This window comes from Agrilus planipennis, unplaced genomic scaffold (assembly GCF_000699045.2).
Source record: "Agrilus planipennis isolate EAB-ADULT unplaced genomic scaffold, Apla_2.0 scaffold98, whole genome shotgun sequence".
NCBI classification, from domain to species: Eukaryota; Metazoa; Arthropoda; class Insecta; order Coleoptera; family Buprestidae; genus Agrilus; species Agrilus planipennis.
The window spans coordinates 59,637-80,860 of NW_020438866.1; the positions used below are offsets into that span (position 1 = coordinate 59,637).

The 21,224-nt window shown below is 35.7% G+C and overlaps 2 protein-coding genes across 8 annotated transcripts in view; both read right to left on the reverse strand.

Annotated features, from left to right (window-relative positions):
- LOC108736992 (filamin-A) overlaps nucleotides 1-21,224 on the reverse strand; it is a 34,801-nt gene that overhangs the window by 7,600 nt on the left and 5,977 nt on the right. Inside the window, exons 9-20 of one of the 5 annotated variants that reach the window (XM_025975934.1) lie at nucleotides 16,852-17,094; nucleotides 15,357-16,506; nucleotides 14,700-14,867; nucleotides 11,714-12,088; nucleotides 10,176-11,024; nucleotides 7,246-7,467; nucleotides 6,701-7,029; nucleotides 6,561-6,638; nucleotides 6,220-6,491; nucleotides 4,680-6,160; nucleotides 3,901-4,340; nucleotides 3,438-3,840 (exon numbers count right to left, since the gene is read on the reverse strand). In XM_025975934.1, coding sequence (XP_025831719.1) covers nucleotides 3,438-3,840; nucleotides 3,901-4,340; nucleotides 4,680-6,160; nucleotides 6,220-6,491; nucleotides 6,561-6,638; nucleotides 6,701-7,029; nucleotides 7,246-7,467; nucleotides 10,176-11,024; nucleotides 11,714-12,088; nucleotides 14,700-14,867; nucleotides 15,357-16,506; nucleotides 16,852-17,094 — 6,010 coding nt within the window. Of the gene's footprint in view, nucleotides 1-2,680; nucleotides 3,841-3,900; nucleotides 4,341-4,679; nucleotides 6,161-6,219; nucleotides 6,492-6,560; nucleotides 6,639-6,700; nucleotides 7,030-7,245; nucleotides 7,468-8,670; nucleotides 9,363-10,175; nucleotides 11,025-11,713; nucleotides 12,089-12,270; nucleotides 12,379-12,405; nucleotides 12,792-12,840; nucleotides 13,212-14,699; nucleotides 14,868-15,356; nucleotides 16,507-16,851; nucleotides 17,095-21,224 lie in introns of those variants that run through there. The other 4 variants (XM_025975925.1, XM_025975929.1, XM_025975922.1 and 1 more) reach the window with 4 other exon arrangements.
- Nucleotides 17,520-20,674, reverse strand: LOC112904847 (filamin-A-like). 3 transcript variants are annotated; one of them, XM_025975937.1, is made up of 3 exons: nucleotides 19,853-20,258; nucleotides 19,161-19,535; nucleotides 17,520-18,471 (listed from the first exon to the last, which is right to left on the reverse strand). In XM_025975937.1, the coding sequence occupies exons 2-3, from the start codon at nucleotides 19,510-19,512 to the stop codon at nucleotides 17,570-17,572; spliced, it is 1,254 nt and encodes a 417-aa protein (XP_025831722.1). In that variant the 5' UTR covers nucleotides 19,513-19,535; nucleotides 19,853-20,258; the 3' UTR covers nucleotides 17,520-17,569. The 3 variants fall into 3 exon arrangements, with proteins under 3 accessions (XP_025831722.1, XP_025831723.1, XP_025831721.1); XM_025975938.1 differs by lacking the exon at nucleotides 19,853-20,258 and adding an exon at nucleotides 19,718-19,836; XM_025975936.1 differs by lacking the exon at nucleotides 19,853-20,258 and adding an exon at nucleotides 20,288-20,674 and having other exon boundaries at nucleotides 17,523-18,471.

Genomic DNA, 21,224 nt, shown 5'->3' on the forward strand with positions numbered 1-21,224 from the left:
CTTCTTATTTTTATATTATATCTACCTTTCTAAATTTAGACTCAGTTGATAATAATTAGAAAGTTAAAATAGTTTTGTCATTGAAATCAATTTTAACCCTCTAAAGAAATACGATATTTTGCCATGAGAAGGTTAATTTAGAAAAAGTTGAATTGACTTGATAGTTACAATCGTAATCGAGGATGATACATTAATTAAATTTAATTAAAACGGTATTTACCTATGAAATATAATTGAACTTCAATCGTTGTGTAAATATATCGTTATCACAAAACTAAGTGCACTTATATATATAAATTTCTTAACGTTTCATAAATCAGTTGCCATTGTTTTGAATAATATTGCTATTAAGTTTATAAATGAAAGTGAAAGTGATATGCAATTGCAATAAATAACCATATATTATGCAAATCTGGTTAAATAAAAATTATTTATGACTAACTCTGACCATAGTGAATAACTTGTAGTAGCAATGTTTTTTTGTTTTTGCATAGCTATTTTGTTAACCAAATTCAAAACTGTTAATTATACTAATCAGAGAAATTGATACAAATTTATGGCACCATTTACCTTTCGGTTTTATCTTCTTTAAAAATAGAACTTTGAAACGTGCTCGGTATTTTTGTTTGTTGCAATGTTATTTTCCGAAGGATAATAATTACAAAATTTTAAAACTGTGTATGTATCGTATATACAAAAAAAAAAACAAGAAGTGCAGCAACAGTATACTCAATTGGAAATAAAAGAACAACCCTCACCAAAGTAAAGTCTCTTCATCAAGAAAAACAATACTAAACATGCAACCAATTTTAACCATTTGATGTCTAAATATGTATTATCTTTCTTTTAAGTAAAATCATTCGTAATTTTTTAATAAAGTTTGGATTTGTTGGCATAATACGTATTTTTATTATATGGTTTATTATTCAAAAATTGTTACCTCTATTATTATTGTTAATTTTATAAACTGACAACAAATCCTTTTTTTTTAAAATTAAATGAAAATCAATTAATGTTGATGTTTAGGGTACTAAAAGGTTATATTTGTGGATTAAATTTCTAGTATTTTCAAAAGAAAAAAGTAAAAGTAATTGATAATAAGTAAAGTAAAATACAATTGTAAATAATTGCAATCTAATTTAAAAATAACGAAGAAAATAGAGGTGCAAATTTTGATTAATTACACATACAACTTTCAAGACAGAAAGTACAATATCACGTTTAAGCGAAGGTTTTTACGAACGACTTTATTTAAATAAAATTCAATATTTGAGATTGATGGTTGTTGTTCAGGATTGTCCCGCCTTTATCAGTGAGTCCAGTGATTCGCCTCACCAAAAGAGGAGAGCCAATTCTGATACAAAAACCAAAATATTTTTATTATTGGAACAAATTGTATCAATAATAAAATTATTGTCATATTTTCTTGATGGAAATTGTGTTTCACACACACGTAACATTACGAATGAAGTTTTTTATGTTTTTTTTTTTCTTGAAAATAGGAATTTTATAATACAAAAACAAGAAGAAGAAAATAAAGGAACTAAGTGCCATTAGTAAGGAGGGTATTGGGTTAATTACATGTACAAATATAAAGGGATGTCTACGTGACAAATCTTCTATGCCCTGAAAATACGAAAAAAATGCGGTGCAATAGAGATTCAAAAACGTTTATTACATTAGAAAGACACAAACATGTAAAGCCAGAAATGAAAATTTTATTATTACATACATGTACAGTAGTAACTAATATAGGCATATTAGCAACAAAAAGAGTGGCAAGAATTTATTGCAGATACATACACATAAAATTTATAAAATAACAATAGAAAATAACACAACATTGCAACAACAAAATATGCATAGGTTTACCGTCGTTGGTGTTCGTACATATTATGAAAAATATCACAGTGCATAACTTCGTAGTATATTAAAACGTAAGACGTAAAAAAGCTACTTTGTCTTGCAAAAGTTTAAAACACAGTAATCAATAAACAAATTAGAATAAATATGAAGATTGGATAAACTTTGGCGGTTGTTGTAGAACAAACAGAATAGCTCAAAACGCTAACGTTACCTTCTTCAGGAACTGAAGTGAACTAAAACAGTCCCTGAAGAAGGTAACTTTGTTACCGAAAAGTGCTTCGGACAACTACAGTGTCGTGTTTTGGCGTTGGGGTTTTGAGCTATTCTGTTTGTTCTACAACAANGAATTAAATTAAGGGCGACTTTAGCGGTTTTAGATTAATTATACGAAGTCTGTTCAAAAAGTATCGCGATGTTTTTTGTGGCGTTATGTTGGTATTCATGTCTCTTATTTATACTGAAAAGTTCGGTTATGTTGAATCTTCAGTTAATTTTTGACCGCTGCTTTGCTTGCACGTGTTTTGGTTCTTCTTCGATTTTTGCCTATTCCAAAAAATGGGTCAAGGAATCTGCATCAAATTTTCTGTGCAAAAGAAAATGTTAACTGTGGCATATGGTGAAGCTACCTTGAACCGAAGCAACGTTTACCGATGGTACAAAATGTTCTCAGAGGGCCGAGAAGATCTGAACGACAAAGAGCGTGCCGGACGCCCGAGCACGTCAACAGAAGACGAAAACATTGATGAAGTGAAGAAAATAGTATTGGCCAAACGTCGAATCACCGTTAAAGAAGTTGCCGAGGACCTAAACATATCGATTGGCTTCTGCCATTCGATTTTTACCAATGATTACGGCATGAGACGGGTCGCCGCGAAAGTCGTACCAAAACTGCTCAATTTCTACCAAAAACAGCATCGCATTAACATTGCTAAGGAGCTGTTGGACTCTGTCCGCGACGACCCAAATATGCTCCAGAGTCACAACTGGTGACGAATCATGAGTTTATGGTTATAACGTCGAAACCAAAGGTCGGTTATTCTAATGGAAGCTACCGCATGAGACTAAAAAAAGAGCGCCAAGTTAAGTCGAATGGGAAGGTTTTGCTTAGAGTTTTCTTCGATTGCAGGGGCGTGGTGCATCATGAGTTTTTACCACAAGGCAGAACGGTCAATAAGGAATATTATCTGCAAGTCATGCGAAATTTACGCTAAGTAATCCGCCAGAAACGCCCGAATTTGTAGAAGAACAAAAATTGGCTTTTGGACCATGATAACGCCCCTGCTTGTGCGCGAATTTTTGACCAGAAACAAGACACTTATAACGCCATAGTCACCGTATTCCCCAAACCTGCCCCCCTGTGACCATTTCTTGTTCCAGAAACTGAAGAGACCCATGAAAGAACGATGATACGCTACGATTGGGGAGATAAAGACGGCATCGAAGAAGGAGCTGAACAGGAGCACAAAAAGTGCTTCTAGGATTGAAAAAATTCATGAATAAATAAATCATTTTTGAAAAACACAAAATTCGCCATACTTTCTGAAAAGACCTTGCATGTGTATATACGATACCTGGTCCAGATTTTGAACCGTCAATGGTGAAATATGCAGGTTCACCGCATTGCGCATTTGCCAACCCTCTGCCTGTAAGCACAACCTGATCTTTAAGACTAACGGCAGTTTTGGGAGCTTCCGGCAAAGGAATGTTGGCGTATTTGATTTCGAAATCGTGTTCACCAGCATTCAACCCCTCCGGTGACAGTTCGAACCGTACACGTGCGCCACTTTTTTCTGGCATTAATTTGCGCCCGGCCAGTTTGCATTCCAGAGTTCCCGGTCCAGCGCTCGATGTGTCAAAGGCCAATTTCGCAGGAAGTTTTATCCGACCAGTGTCATCCAAATATTGAGGCCAGCCGCCTATTAAACGAACTAAATTTACATCTACAATGTTAGGCCTAAATGGGGATCCGGCAAGCTATATCAAAAAAAAAGGATTATTGATAGAATTTTCCTCATTAAGGATGAAACAAATCACCTCATTAGGACCAATGCTAATAATGATATCGTAAGTTCCAACCCATTTTGGAGTGTACGACACGAGATATTCTCCAGGTTTTGAACACTGAATATGGGCGTCGATGTTACCCTCTGCTGCGTCTATTATTACCCTCGGTTGTATAACGCTGGTTATTATGAAGTTGGTCCTTTCTCCAACTTGGCCACTTTCTAAGCCTTTACCAACTGCGCGAGGAGGTGGGGTAGGTCCAACTGGGCCAACACCCAATGCCAAAGGCGATCCTTTCACGGGGATATCTCCGTATGTGATCGAAACTTGGAATAGGCCTGGTAATGTTGGCAAGAAACTTATTTGGAATGTGTGGTCGTCCAACTGATTTTTTTGAATGGCTACCGTCTGATTTATTGGATTCGTTATTTTGACATCCAGATCGGCAAGACCGGCATTTTTTGTAGATACTGTAATAAAGAAATACTCGCTCAAAAATTAAAAGATCAGCTAATGATTTAATTACTGAATCCGAACGAAAAATAATTTGTCCATTGCTAAGGTCAAGGAATGAAGATCTACTCAGAGACATATTAGAGGCAGAAACAGGAGTTAACAGGAGTTAGATTAGCTTACTGCTTGCAAATAGCTAAGGATGTGGTTGTTCTAGTTTTGGGGAAATGCGAAAATTAGCTCAGAATAGGAAAGAACGGAAATGTCTGAGGACTGACGACCTTATAATGATGAAGATCAAGTAGGTCAGATTATTACCACCATAAACTAGTGTAAAACAAATATTCTACACCTACCATTGAATCCAATTTTTTCTCCAACATTGCTCTGGGTGTGTGGAATATCGAAAATTCTGACATAGTCGACGTCAAACGCGTGACAGTTGAACGGACTCCCGTTCAATGGTTTAGATTGATGAAGAACTTCAATTTTATGGGCACCAATATCTTTTGCCGTATATTCCGCTTGCAGTTTTCCTGTTTTCGTTTGATAACAGCGAACAGGCACGGCAGTTCCTGCGGGTCCACTAATTACCACGTCGAATTCTCTAGCTGGCTTTCCTAGCGTGTCTATATTGAACGAAGCCACTTTTCCAACCCTAGCTTGATACAACCCTATACCACCGGCCCAAGGTTCATTCCCAGGAGCTTTTACACCTATTTCAAGGACGTTCGGGTGAGGAACTCCGTTGTAATACAATACGATTCTGTGTGGCACAACGTTACTGGGATGAAACACGATCTCCCACAGTTTAGGGATGTTGATACTTTGACGTACACTGTGGGGTACATCTTTATTGGCGAATTTTACTGCCGCAGTTAGTTTTCCAGGTCCTGCTTTGTTAATATTGACTGTAACTACAGCAGGTCGATGAGATATTGCATCAGGCACATTCACCACTTCAATTTTCGACATGTTAAAGACGTGAATTGTGCGTGACCCTACAACCTCGTGACCCTTAATAAACTGTATGTGATAAACTCCTGTATGGTTGACAGAAAATTCTGCCTTTGAATTCTTCAACGTGTATTTCACGATGTGGTTGTTGGGATCTGTCACTTCCAACTTGTGGTCATTTAATAGGTCAATGTGCACCAAATTACCGATCTGAAGATATTGAACTGGTTCAATAACAGAACATTGGAATGGGCTACCTGGGATTTCCATTTCGTTGAATGTAATATTAACGAAATGGGTCTCGTTTGTTTGTGGCACAAAGGTGACCTCGTAAAGGCCCCTGGCGCAAGCCACCACTTCCGCTTTAACTGTAGTATGTTGTGTGGACACAACCAGTTCCAAAGTACCTTCCCCAGCATGAGCCGCATCAACACTGAACGTTACAGGTTTTCCAACTTCCGCGGTTTCTTTTCCAGACAATGAAAGGTCTTGCATGCTTCTGTTCAACGTTTTCTGTCCCGGCAGGCCAGAAACAATTACCTTGTTGACGTCAAAAACGTTGCAATTAAACGGAGACCCAATGATGTGTTGGTCACTGATTAAAACCGCTACCGAGTGACGACCAACAGTTTCAGGAACAAATGTTGCGACCAAATAGTCAGATTCGGTATTCATCTTTACCGGAATGCTCTTTCCGGAAGGAGATGACACAGTGACGTGGGCGTCAGCGTTACCAGAAATTCCATCCATTCTTATTTCCGCCTGATGACCAACTGCAGCAAGTTCTATTCCCGATCCAGACACTGGAATTCTAAGTTGGGTGTTGCCGGGGTGCACTTTACAGCTAAATGGAGACCCGGGAACAGGTTGTCCATTAAAACTAAACAAAAAGATCTCTTAGTAAATGCTGATATGGAAACGTCATCATCGTGCCTTTACCGAACACTGAGGGTATGCGTGGCTGCTTCTGTTGGTTTGAAATTAACTTTAAATCTTGCGTTTCCCTCACTTTGGACAAAATTGGGTACATTCCTGCCAGCAACCGCTACAATTATTTCCAAATTTCCAGCTCCAGCTTGGGATGCGTTGATACTGAAAGAAACTGGCTTTCCAACCATTCCATCGTTTATATCAGATACTACAACTCTTCCTGCGTCATACGCTTTGATAAGGAAAGGGCTTCCTTCAATATGGCCGCCAGGGAGTCGAACCTGAGTAATAATTATTAAAAACCAATTGCTCATTATTTGAGGGTTTAGGTAATTATTATATTAACTTGCCTCAACGCTGTGATCTCCTACGTCGACGGGTACGAATGTTACGTCGTATTTACCTTGGGCACCTGATTGTGGTGTTATCTGAAACAGATTGCGATCGTCGAAAAATCTGGAAGTGAATAATTTTACAAAATTTCTTCTACCTGTGTTGGTACGGGTTTCCTTGCCGGACCAAGAACTTCAACGATTGGTACAGCCGAGCTTTCCACGGCAAATACGCATGACTTCCCGACAGAAATCTTATCTAGAGCATCGGGAGCGATTATTCTTGCCGACGGAGCAACGTTACACTTGAAAGGGCTGCCGGGAACATCTTGACCATTAAAACGGAGATCTACAGAATGAACCGTCGCCTCTCGTGGTGTAAAGGAAATGGCGTAGACGTGAGGTCCTTGGGCTTGGGCGGATGTTGGGACTCGACCACCGTTTACCGTCACTTCTAAGTTCCCTGGTCCTGCCAGGCTTGTTTCAACTGATATGGGGCAACAAAGTGGGAAAGTATTAAAAAATCGGGGCGATCCAGAAAATCCGTTATTGCAGGAAAGTATTGAAACAAGTTTTATTATAACTTGTTTAAAAATACGTATTTCCTAAATTTGAAGGTAATTTTATAAATGTTGCCTAACAATTTTCCAATCACCAATAGACGGATTTTATGGTTTCCAATAATAATAAATAGGATACCAACCTAAAAATGTTACCGGTTTTCCAACAACGCCTGTGGTCGCGTCCTTTACTTTGATCGCTTGGACATCATATATTTTTGCTGCGTATGGACTTCCCGTGGTTGGCACACCACTAACATTCACAGCTATGCGATGTTCGCCAACAGTTCGGGGAACAAATTCTGCTTGAAATTGACCGCTGCCGATCGGTTGAACTTGAGTTGGAACAGCTTGACCTCCGGGGCCTGATGTAGTTAATGTATTTATTTAATTGCGTGAAGGTGTGGAGACAGTGCATGTTATTTAACAATCCTTTCCTAGTCCTTTTGGTGTATGCGTAGGTATGTCACGTAGGATTCAGGATGGACAAAGGGGCGAAGGAAAAGGACCAAAAATTTGGTTTAGTTCTAAAGATTGCAGATATTAAAAACATTTTAAAAAAGTTTCATGATAAATCTGCCAATCTTTAGAATTAATTTGTATGCTTTTTTGTTTTGGTAAAAATAATTTTCCACTTCTTATTTTTATATTATATCTACCTTTCTAAATTTAGACTCAGTTGATAATAATTAGAAAGTTAAAATAGTTTTGTCATTGAAATCAATTTTAACCCTCTAAAGAAATACGATATTTTGCCATGAGAAGGTTAATTTAGAAAAAGTTGAATTGACTTGATAGTTACAATCGTAATCGAGGATGATACATTAATTAAATTTAATTAAAACGGTATTTACCTATGAAATATAATTGAACTTCAATCGTTGTGTAAATATATCGTTATCACAAAACTAAGTGCACTTATATATATAAATTTCTTAACGTTTCATAAATCAGTTGCCATTGTTTTGAATAATATTGCTATTAAGTTTATAAATGAAAGTGAAAGTGATATGCAATTGCAATAAATAACCATATATTATGCAAATCTGGTTAAATAAAAATTATTTATGACTAACTCTGACCATAGTGAATAACTTGTAGTAGCAATGTTTTTTTGTTTTTGCATAGCTATTTTGTTAACCAAATTCAAAACTGTTAATTATACTAATCAGAGAAATTGATACAAATTTATGGCACCATTTACCTTTCGGTTTTATCTTCTTTAAAAATAGAACTTTGAAACGTGCTCGGTATTTTTGTTTGTTGCAATGTTATTTTCCGAAGGATAATAATTACAAAATTTTAAAACTGTGTATGTATCGTATATACAAAAAAAAAAACAAGAAGTGCAGCAACAGTATACTCAATTGGAAATAAAAGAACAACCCTCACCAAAGTAAAGTCTCTTCATCAAGAAAAACAATACTAAACATGCAACCAATTTTAACCATTTGATGTCTAAATATGTATTATCTTTCTTTTAAGTAAAATCATTCGTAATTTTTTAATAAAGTTTGGATTTGTTGGCATAATACGTATTTTTATTATATGGTTTATTATTCAAAAATTGTTACCTCTATTATTATTGTTAATTTTATAAACTGACAACAAATCCTTTTTTTTTAAAATTAAATGAAAATCAATTAATGTTGATGTTTAGGGTACTAAAAGGTTATATTTGTGGATTAAATTTCTAGTATTTTCAAAAGAAAAAAGTAAAAGTAATTGATAATAAGTAAAGTAAAATACAATTGTAAATAATTGCAATCTAATTTAAAAATAACGAAGAAAATAGAGGTGCAAATTTTGATTAATTACACATACAACTTTCAAGACAGAAAGTACAATATCACGTTTAAGCGAAGGTTTTTACGAACGACTTTATTTAAATAAAATTCAATATTTGAGATTGATGGTTGTTGTTCAGGATTGTCCCGCCTTTATCAGTGAGTCCAGTGATTCGCCTCACCAAAAGAGGAGAGCCAATTCTGATACAAAAACCAAAATATTTTTATTATTGGAACAAATTGTATCAATAATAAAATTATTGTCATATTTTCTTGATGGAAATTGTGTTTCACACACACGTAACATTACGAATGAAGTTTTTTATGTTTTTTTTTTTCTTGAAAATAGGAATTTTATAATACAAAAACAAGAAGAAGAAAATAAAGGAACTAAGTGCCATTAGTAAGGAGGGTATTGGGTTAATTACATGTACAAATATAAAGGGATGTCTACGTGACAAATCTTCTATGCCCTGAAAATACGAAAAAAATGCGGTGCAATAGAGATTCAAAAACGTTTATTACATTAGAAAGACACAAACATGTAAAGCCAGAAATGAAAATTTTATTATTACATACATGTACAGTAGTAACTAATATAGGCATATTAGCAACAAAAAGAGTGGCAAGAATTTATTGCAGATACATACACATAAAATTTATAAAATAACAATAGAAAATAACACAACATTGCAACAACAAAATATGCATAGGTTTACCGTCGTTGGTGTTCGTACATATTATGAAAAATATCACAGTGCATAACTTCGTAGTATATTAAAACGTAAGACGTAAAAAAGCTACTTTGTCTTGCAAAAGTTTAAAACACAGTAATCAATAAACAAATTAGAATAAATATGAAGATAGGAAAAACTGGCGGTTGTTGTAGAACAAACAGAATAACTCAAAACGCTAACGTTACCTTCTTTAGGAACTGAAGTGAACTAAAACAGTCCCTGAAGAAGGTAACTTTGTTACCGAAAAGTGCTTCGGACAACTACAGTGTCGTGTTTTGGCGTTGGGGTTTTGAGCTATTCTGTTTGTTCCAAAATTAGAATAAAAAAAGTTTCAAATTTACTCCATTATTAACTGTTTTAAACTAATGCAAAATTAAAATAAATTCTAGAAAAAAACAGTCATCCGTATCTACTATTTTTTTCTATAACATATTTTTGCCAATAAAAAGCGTATGTATACCTATTTGTAACTACGACCACCACCACCACCCTAAAACTACCCCGCCACCGTCGTCCTGAAACCACAAAATATTATTGCATCATTCTCACCCTCGACATTAACTTCGATATCTTCCAACCTCCCCGGATGATTAATCAAGAGAGTGCTTGGTTTGTGAATGGGCCCTGGCCCCGGTAGGGTAACACTCGGTCCATTGCTTCCGCTACCAACCCCAACAATCAAGGGACATCCGACGACGGGTCGTTTGTTAAATGCCACATTAATTACATGATCGCACGCTTCAACGGGTACAAAACTGACGGCGAATTTGGCATTACCTTGGGGATGCACCTGAGTGGGTATATTCAATCCCCTTGCCGAAATCGTTATCTCCAAGTTACCCTCGCCAGCCTCGCTAGCGTCTACAGAAAAGGTAACCGGTCTCCCCACAATTCCGTGGGCGACATGGCCGACTGAGACTTTAGTGCAATCAAATGCTTTTGCCACAAAGGGGGTGCCCTGTACCGGGCGACCGTTGTAATCTACTGTTATCTGATAAGCACCCACAAGAACGGGGGTGAATTCAGCTGTAAATCCGGAATGAATATCTCCAGTTACTTTTACCGGTAATTCCCCAGAAGGACCTCGAACGGCTACCGCTAATTCGGCGGTGCCGCCCCCTACAACCGCAATATGAAACGAACTGGGTTGATTGACGGGGATCAGTTCGAGGTGAGTCAGGCTCAGATTCACTCTGCTTGTGTCTGCCACTGGACAGACAAATGGGCAACCCCTTACTGTTTCGCCATTGAATTTTATATCGATTAGATGAGGCTTGGCGACGTCGGGGGTGAATGATACTAAACATCTGCCTCCCCCAACCACCTGAACGTGATTGGGTACTTCCCCTTCGTTTATTGATATCTCAAGTTGACCCTCTCCAGCTTGACTGGCATCAACTAAAAAAAAAAATAAATAAATTGACAATAATTTTATTCCTACTCGGGTTGATATTTGTTTAAAACTTTTATCAAATTAGCCGGATTATATTATTATACAGTATTACCTAGATACTAAGCAAAAAAAATAGAAGGAGAAACTTCTGGTATTAAATAGGAAGTGTACATTATGCATGGAGAAATTAAGGAAGTTAATTTCAGTTGTACGGCTAATTAAATTTTTAATTAGGTTCATTTATTTAGGGTGTATTTCTAGGAAGTACATATACAATATGCAATTGAGTGCTGAACACTTATAACTCAAAATTCCACGAAAAGTTTAGAAATCTTTCGATGCCCAAAGTATCATCCTCGGTTAGAGTTTTTAAATGTTTTGTGGTACTTTGGGTTTTAAGTATTTATATAATAAGTGAAATTCCGGGTCACTTTTAACGAAAATAAATTAATAACTTCTCTGTTCTAGAAGGGTTAATTTTGAAATTCAAAGATTAATAAAAGTTGAAGCATATAACCGTAAGGAAAGGAGTTACATGAGGGATTGGTTTAGGATAAGGAGAGATGGAGGTGATGTACTATTGAGATCTTTTGCTGATATTTTTTACATTGGTTCATATATTTTTTTAAGGCAAAATGTAATGGATATATTCCAGCTTATCTGAAGCATTAGTAGGTATTATTTCCTCTCTTACCCTTAAACTGAACAGGTTGGCCAACAACTCCGCTGCCAACATCAGTGACTTGTATAAGACTTGTATCATATACTTTGGCCACTAATGGGGTAAGGAGTTTTTCCCCCGCAACGGCCACTTCGATTATGTGTGTCCCAACTTCGTTGGGAACGAATTCAACGCTTTGTACTCCGGTTCTAGTTCCGGGAAGTACACGCGCCTGGATGGCCCTTTTACTAGGAGATATCACGTGAACCGTGATATCTTCGGGAATGATATTGTGATTTTTTGTGACGATTTCGAAAACGGCCGATACGTGGGCCGGTACTAATCTGGTGGATTCGCCCAGAACTGATACTGATGAAGTTGACATTATATTCACATGCCAAGGGCTGCCTAAAAAAATAAAATAATTACATATTTGCTAGATTAAAGTAACTATTGTTTGAAGTTTGTTAATTTAAAAAATTTTACAGCCGGTTTCGATTAAAAAGTACCTTTAGTATCTTGAATAGTACTTTGGTTATTTTCTTAATCAAAAATTAACGGTTTTTCTAGAAAAGTCATGTTATACTTACCTACTAACTAATTTTGTCTTTGATCGTTTTTGATAAAATCGTTCATTAAGTAGTAAATCTTATGCGATATTTCAGTAAAAGAAAATGTAAAGGTATTCATAAAAAAAAGTGAAATTTAAAGAGTAAACCACATACATGTGAATGTAAATGTAAAATACCATATGTCGATTTCTACATAATTGTTTCAGCTATTGTGAGTAATAAGTACTTCCTACACTAATTCGCCATGTACATTTACATTGTATTTACGAATGGCTTGAAACGTACAATGAAAAAATGCTCACGTAGCAATTTAACGTTACCTAAGTAAGTAGGTACGACATATACGAAAACTGATTGCTCAACAACCAAAATCTTAAATATGTGAATAAGCAACGAGCGATTTAATTTATTTATCGCATATTATTGAATGGAATGCACTTTTTATTAATGAAAAAAAGAAAATAATAATAAGGTCATTCGTTTGCTCACGGTGTTGCCTACGGATAGATAGTTCGATCCACCTATCGATCGGTCATAGTTAAGAAAAATTTGAGCAACGCAAGCATATTATTGATGAGTTGTGCGTACCTTCGACCTGTTGATTCGACTTTTTTCCGATATCACCGACACCGGAAGAAAATCAGAACGTTTTCCACGCACAATATCATAAAGACGCCATTGGAATGTAAAAAACGAAATGGTTTCGATAACTCGCACTTATTTCAGTACACTGTACAGCACACTCAGCAAGAACAACAACAACAAAACTGCTGCAAAGCTGTTCGCGATTTTTACCTCGTCGTTTACCTGTGTAGCTCGCTAGTAATTAGAAAGCAGGCGGTGCGAGGAGGGTAAAGTCAACATTCTTTTCAAAACATTGTTGCCGGATAAGTTTGTTTAAACGTAGACCAACAAATACTTAAAGCGAAAGTACCTATACATACATGTATATTATTACAAGGCATTTTAAAAGTTTAATGAATTTTGTGTTTTATTATTTTTTTTACAGAAACTGTAATTTTCTGAAAAGCTTGTTGGATTTTTCATAAATATCAAAACAATTATTCAAAATTCTTTTAGTTTCTTAATGTTTTAGGAAATATCGAAAATATAAATTGAGTCTATATATGTATAAAAGCAAAAATTAATAAGCAATAGTGTTTTTGGTCACTTTCGTCTTACAGTAGATTAAGAATTTGTAGCTTTAAATTTAAAAAAACTATGTTTCAATGGTTTATATATCTGTCAGGTCATTTACGCTTAGTTGAATTTAAATTCTAGTCGTGGAATCTTCAAAGAGCTTTTAAAGATGCAAATTTCTCAAGTAGATACAAACTTTCTACAATAGTATTTCTAGAACTCCAGTTGGAATGCACAAAAAATTTATATAGATATTTAAAATACTTTTTTACCGTATAACGCTACACGGAGAGAAGAATTACCATGCTGTCTTATAAGCTCACTGTGGAAAAATTGCCATGCTAGTACGGTAAAAATTCCTATGCTTTCCAGTAAAGTTTATGAGGTTCTCCTACAAAAAATGTTGGACTAATATCGAATTTTCTTAATACATGTTAATTTAATGATAATTTTTCTCTCCGTGACCGAAAGTACGCTATTTTTCCCTGATTTCAAGGACTAAAATGCAATATTTACTAAAAATTGCTGCTACATATTCTTTAAACTATCTGCAAGGCATACATGCCTTTTCACTACTTAAATCTGTAGATATTTAATATTACCGTAAACCTGATGAGTGTAATTAATCGTACATCAAATTATTTTGTATGGCATTCATTTCATGTTTCGTTTTCGGTAAATTATTTTAAAAGTAAATCACTGTTGTTGAACTAAAAAGTTTAAAAAACTTAGCCATTTTGCCTAATGAGTTTGCTTTGTGAAGTGTTTTGTATTTGTTTAAACATTATCTGGTCATTGAATGTTGTACGATATGCAAATATTACTATAAACCTACATGCATGTTAGATAGTTAGTTTATAAAATGATACGTAATACTCACTTACCTTTCTTTTGATAACTTTTGATAGGTACCTATTCATATTGTTGATATAAAATATCAATCAACATATACAATGATGTAGATATTTCGACATGAAAATGCGTAATATATTAATTATAATTAAAATCTTAAGAAAGGAAAAAATTCGCAAATACTTTTTCATTTAATTCTTCAAAAAATATGTAGAAAATATCATATCAATAAGTAAGTCTTTTAATGTTATCAGTGATATCAAAATGTGGCAACAGCAACANATTTCTAATGGATAAAAATAAAAAATGAATTTTCACATTAATATTTGATATCAAAATTCATTATAGTTTTGTAATTTGACTTGATCTGTCGAATAAATAATGTTTTGTGTTAATAAGTTGCGGGCAAGCAAATGATTAGAAACATGCGAACGAATAGGCTGAATTCAACTTACCAGGTACCATGTCACCATTAAATCGTATATCTACCCGATGCGGAAGCACCTGATGAGGGGTAAATGCCGCTTTGAAACGTTGTCCGCCTAAACTGCGAACACTGGATGTCACTTTACCACCTTCCACAAGAATTTCCAAATCGCCAGACCCGGCACCACTTCCATCAACTACACGTCGACATTTCACATTATAACAAACACTTATGCACCCACGAAAACACCAAAATTTTGGGTTGATTCGGTACAATTTTGAATGATTCCAATGGTTTTAAAATTACAAGTAATTATTCGTGAGAACAAGATTGACGTTTAAATTGAACAATTTAAATATGATTGAAAATTTTGTGTAGTATGTACTATTTGGAGTCAACAGCCGTAACAGAGAAAATCAGGAAAAATGGATCTTTTTTGTCTTTCTGTAAGTATTGGAAGACGTTTGGTTACTTTAAACGTTTCACAATTTCTCTTTGACTGCTTTATTTTGTGTTGACTTAATTTAATCTTACTAGTACCGCTGAAGATCCAGTGAGAAAAAGCGAAACGTTTGGAAGTATCCAGTTCCATATATATTTCAACACCAATCTTTCGTCTTTACTTTTAATTGAAAATTTAACTGTATGACGTAATTAGGAGATATTGTTTTACTATAAAACTTACTTTCAAATTCCACCGGTTTTCCAAGAACCCCATCAGGAATCGGCTGTACTTTGATAGCTGAAGCTCCACCGTAGTTCCCACTTTTAGCAGTCCTCCTTTCCAAACTGGATTTGTATTTACTCTCTTCTGCTGCGTAACTTCTAAAATAGTTTTCGCTGGCACTATCTCTTTCCCGTTTCAGGAAACCATCCGTTTCTTCTTCCAATCCAGACTTTCCTAATTTGGAATCCAGTTGACTATCTGTTAAATTAGCAACCGATTCCAAACTTCTTCTCGATAAAATATTCTTTGTCTTCGCTATGGCGTCCCAACTATCCCTCCTGGCATGCTTATCGTCTGTTGAGACCTTCACTGTGGGACTTGTATCTATTCCCCTATCAGTTTCGTCATAGCCTCGAGGTTGAATGATTTGATTTCGCCCTGGACTTTTTCTTTCTGAATAAATACCTGGACTTCCGAGTCTATGCTCTGGAGATGGGGATGAGTTAGATATACGTAATGACGAAACGTTGTTGGCTGCGCTAGATACATAATCGTACTCCTCTCGTCTCTTTAAGTAACTGCTGGGGGATGACACTTCATGTCTTCTTTCGTTTACTGTCTTCGAAGAAACGTACTCCGAGGAAGGACTCTCCACCCGAATCGCCGGGCTTTGACTTCTGTTTATTCGGGATGTGTTTGACGAATGGTTTTGACTTGATGTCATCTGGGTGGTCCTGCCATAAATTGGACTAGATCGATTATAATTGGGACTCTGGTTCCTGTAATATGCTGGACTTTGTGGTCTCGGTGGAAAGTTGGGACTGGATGGCCTAGGAGCGAAACTGGGACTGGCAGACTTTCTAAATTCGTCGTTCTTGTTTCCAGAGTATTGGTATTTTTCACTTTGACCTTTCTGATATTCTCTCGACGAATAATAATATTTGTCATGTAACGATGGAGAACCATCGTAGTAATTGGAATTTTTTGAATTGTACGAGGTATCGATGGGACTTGAGGATGCGTAACGGTTTGTGGGGGAGCTTATCGGAGACACCGATGATGTTTTTCGAAATGTTGGACTATTTGAAGTTTTAGATCTTCTTTGAGATCCTACTCTCAACATAAACGGGGACCCTCTAACATCGTAGCCGTTGAAGTAAATATAAACCTATGAAAAAATAATGATGAAGAAATAATCACATTATTTACCATATAATATCCAGAAGGGCATAGATATTGTTTGGCCATAAGAAAAATCAGTTTTCGTAATTCTGTTATAAAAAGTCAGACCAAGACAGAGACTACTTAACTCATAAAGTTAAAATCAAGGATCGACTAAATGATAAAAAAGATTGAAATTTATCAAACATTTAACCAGAAACAATTGCCAAATAGTCAAAAAGTCATGTCTCAGAAAGCGATAGCAAAACAGAAATTGCAATTGTTTTGATCTTGATTTTGCTTTTCACCAAATTTCAGTAAAAGAATGTGGAAGTAAATGATATAGTTTTACCCTATGTTTGCCACCTTCCATTGGAGTGAAATGCACCCTGTAAAGATAACCGCTAGTGTCTACTTTTTCTATACGACTATGTACGGTTTTCTTATTATGAACAACGTCAGCCTGCACTTCACCGGGAACTCCTACCGCTCTGCAATCAACATCGACAGTGTGTGGCACAAGGGGTAAAGCTCCTTCTAAGCCGGAAACTTCGACGCCATCGGGATCAAAAACTGCACACGTAAATGGACCACCCTGGATAAGTTAAATTTAATTGTTTGTCAGAGAGTCGTTTTATCGAAATGCTTTCCACACATTAATCAAAGAAAGTTCAAATATCTGTGGCTATTTTTTAATGTACCTATCCAAAAACATTTTTTTGGAATATTCTAAAAGAAAAGGTTAGAAGCGTTCGAAATGTGGTGTTATAGGCGGATGATGAGNTCAGTCCCTGAAGAAGGTAACTTTGTTACCGAAAAGTGCTTCGGACAACTACAGTGTCGTGTTTTGGCGTTGGGGTTTTGAGCTATTCTGTTTGTTCCAAAATTAGAATAAAAAAAGTTTCAAATTTACTCCATTATTAACTGTTTTAAACTAATGCAAAATTAAAATAAATTCTAGAGAAAAAAACAGTCATCCGTATCTACTATTTTTTTCTATAACATATTTTTGCCAATAAAAAGCGTATGTATACTTATTTGTAACTACGACCACCACCACCACCCTAAAACTACCCCGCCACCGTCGTCCTGAAACCACAAAATATTATTGCATCATTCTCACCCTCGACATTAACTTCGATATCTTCCAACCTCCCCGGATGATTAATCAAGAGAGTGCTTGGTTTGTGAATAGGCCCTGGCCCCGGAAGGGTAACACTCGGCCCGTTGCTTCCGCTACCAACCCCAACAATCAAGGGACATCCGACCACGGGTCGTTTGTTAAATGCCACATTAATTACATGATCGCACGCTTCAACGGGTACAAAACTGACGGCGAATTTGGCATTACCTTGGGGATGCACCTGAGTGGGTATATTCAATCCCCTTGCCGAAATCGTTATCTCCAAGTTACCCTCGCCAGCCTCGCTAGCGTCTACAGAAAAGGTAACCGGTCTCCCCACAATTCCGTGGGCGACATGGCCGACTGAGACTTTAGTGCAATCAAATGCTTTTGCCACAAAGGGGGTGCCCTGTACCGGGCGACCGTTGTAATCTACTGTTATCTGATAAGCACCCACAAGAACGGGGGTGAATTCAGCTGTAAATCCGGAATGAATATCTCCAGTTACTTTTACCGGTAATTCCCCAGAAGGACCTCGAACGGCTACCGCTAATTCGGCGGTGCCGCCCCCTACAACCGCAATATGAAACGAACTGGGTTGATTGACGGGGATCAGTTCGAGGTGAGTCAGGCTCAGATTCACTCTGCTTGTGTCTGCCACTGGACAGACAAATGGGCAACCCCTTACTGTTTCGCCATTGAATTTTATATCGATTAGATGAGGCTTGGCGACGTCGGGGGTGAATGATACTAAACATCTGCCTCCCCCAACCACCTGAACGTGATTGGGTACTTCCCCTTCGTTTATTGATATCTCAAGTTGACCCTCTCCAGCTTGACTGGCATCAACTAAAAAAAAAAATAAATAAATTGACAATAATTTTATTCCTACTCGGGTTGATATTTGTTTAAAACTTTTATCAAATTAGCCGGATTATATTATTATACAGTATTACCTAGATACTAAGCAAAAAAAATAGAAGGAGAAACTTCTGGTATTAAATAGGAAGTGTACATTATGCATGGAGAAATTAAGGAAGTTAATTTCAGTTGTACGGCTAATTAAATTTTTAATTAGGTTCATTTATTTAGGGTGTATTTCTAGGAAGTACATATACAATATGCAATTGAGTGCTGAACACTTATAACTCAAAATTCCACGAAAAGTTTAGAAATCTTTCGATGCCCAAAGTATCATCCTCGGTTAGAGTTTTTAAATGTTTTGTGGTACTTTGGGTTTTAAGTATTTATATAATAAGTGAAATTCCGGGTCACTTTTAACGAAAATAAATTAATAACTTCTCTGTTCTAGAAGGGTTAATTTTGAAATTCAAAGATTAATAAAAGTTGAAGCATATAACCGTAAGGAAAGGAGTTACATGAGGGATTGGTTTAGGATAAGGAGAGATGGAGGTGATGTACTATTGAGATCTTTTGCTGATATTTTTTACATTGGTTCATATATTTTTTTAAGGCAAAATGTAATGGATATATTCCAGCTTATCTGAAGCATTAGTAGGTATTATTTCCTCTCTTACCCTTAAACTGAACAGGTTGGCCAACAACTCCGCTGCCAACATCAGTGACTTGTATAAGACTTGTATCATATACTTTGGCCACTAATGGGGTAAGGAGTTTTTCCCCCGCAACGGCCACTTCGATTATGTGTGTCCCAACTTCGTTGGGAACGAATTCAACGCTTTGTACTCCGGTTCTAGTTCCGGGAAGTACACGCGCCTGGATGGCCCTTTTACTAGGAGATATCACGTGAACCGTGATATCTTCGGGAATGATATTGTGATTTTTTGTGACGATTTCGAAAACGGCCGATACGTGGGCCGGTACTAATCTGGTGGATTCGCCCAGAACTGATACTGATGAAGTTGACATTATATTCACATGCCAAGGGCTGCCTAAAAAAATAAAATAATTACATATTTGCTAGATTAAAGTAACTATTGTTTGAAGTTTGTTAATTTAAAAAATTTTACAGCCGGTTTCGATTAAAAAGTACCTTTAGTATCTTGAATAGTACTTTGGTTATTTTCTTAATCAAAAATTAACGGTTTTTCTAGAAAAGTCATGTTATACTTACCTACTAACTAATTTTGTCTTTGATCGTTTTTGATAAAATCGTTCATTAAGTAGTAAATCTTATGCGATATTTCAGTAAAAGAAAATGTAAAGGTATTCATAAAAAAAAGTGAAATTTAAAGAGTAAACCACATACATGTGAATGTAAATGTAAAATACCATATGTCGATTTCTACATAATTGTTTCAGCTATTGTGAGTAATAAGTACTTCCTACACTAATTCGCCATGTACATTTACATTGTATTTACGAATGGCTTGAAACGTACAATGAAAAAATGCTCACGTAGCAATTTAACGTTACCTAAGTAAGTAGGTACGACATATACGAAAACTGATTGCTCAACAACCAAAATCTTAAATATGTGAATAAGCAACGAGCGATTTAATTTATTTATCGCATATTATTGAATGGAATGCACTTTTTATTAATGAAAAAAAGAAAATAATAATAAGGTCATTCGTTTGCTCACGGTGTTGCCTACGGATAGATAGTTCGATCCACCTATCGATCGGTCATAGTTAAGAAAAATTTGAGCAACGCAAGCATATTATTGATGAGTTGTGCGTACCTTCGACCTGTTGATTCGACTTTTTTCCGATATCACCGACACCGGAAGAAAATCAGAACGTTTTCCACGCACAATATCATAAAGACGCCATTGGAATGTAAAAAACGAAATGGTTTCGATAACTCGCACTTATTTCAGTACACTGTACAGCACACTCAGCAAGAACAACAACAACAAAACTGCTGCAAAGCTGTTCGCGATTTTTACCTCGTCGTTTACCTGTGTAGCTCGCTAGTAATTAGAAAGCAGGCGGTGCGAGGAGGGTAAAGTCAACATTCTTTTCAAAACATTGTTGCCGGATAAGTTTGTTTAAACGTAGACCAACAAATACTTAAAGCGAAAGTACCTATACATACATGTATATTATTACAAGGCATTTTAAAAGTTTAATGAATTTTGTGTTTTATTATTTTTTTTACAGAAACTGTAATTTTCTGAAAAGCTTGTTGGATTTTTCATAAATATCAAAACAATTATTCAAAATTCTTTTAGTTTCTTAATGTTTTAGGAAATATCGAAAATATAAATTGAGTCTATATATGTATAAAAGCAAAAATTAATAAGCAATAGTGTTTTTGGTCACTTTCGTCTTACAGTAGATTAAGAATTTGTAGCTTTAAATTTAAAAAAACTATGTTTCAATGGTTTATATATCTGTCAGGTCATTTACGCTTAGTTGAATTTAAATTCTAGTCGTGGAATCTTCAAAGAGCTTTTAAAGATGCAAATTTCTCAAGTAGATACAAACTTTCTACAATAGTATTTCTAGAACTCCAGTTGGAATGCACAAAAAATTTATATAGATATTTAAAATACTTTTTTACCGTATAACGCTACACGGAGAGAAGAATTACCATGCTGTCTTATAAGCTCACTGTGGAAAAATTGCCATGCTAGTACGGTAAAAATTCCTATGCTTTCCAGTAAAGTTTATGAG

Excerpts from the sequence above, each read along its gene's own strand:
- LOC112904847 (XM_025975937.1), bottom strand. The coding sequence starts at position 19,512 with ATGTCAACTTCATCAGTATCAGTTCTGGGCGAATCCACCAGATTAGTA. Across the intron at positions 18,472-19,160 it reads CCAACCTGTTCAGTTTAAGG|TTGATGCCAGTCAAGCTGGA; the intron begins GTAAGAGAGGAA and ends TTTTTTTTTTAG.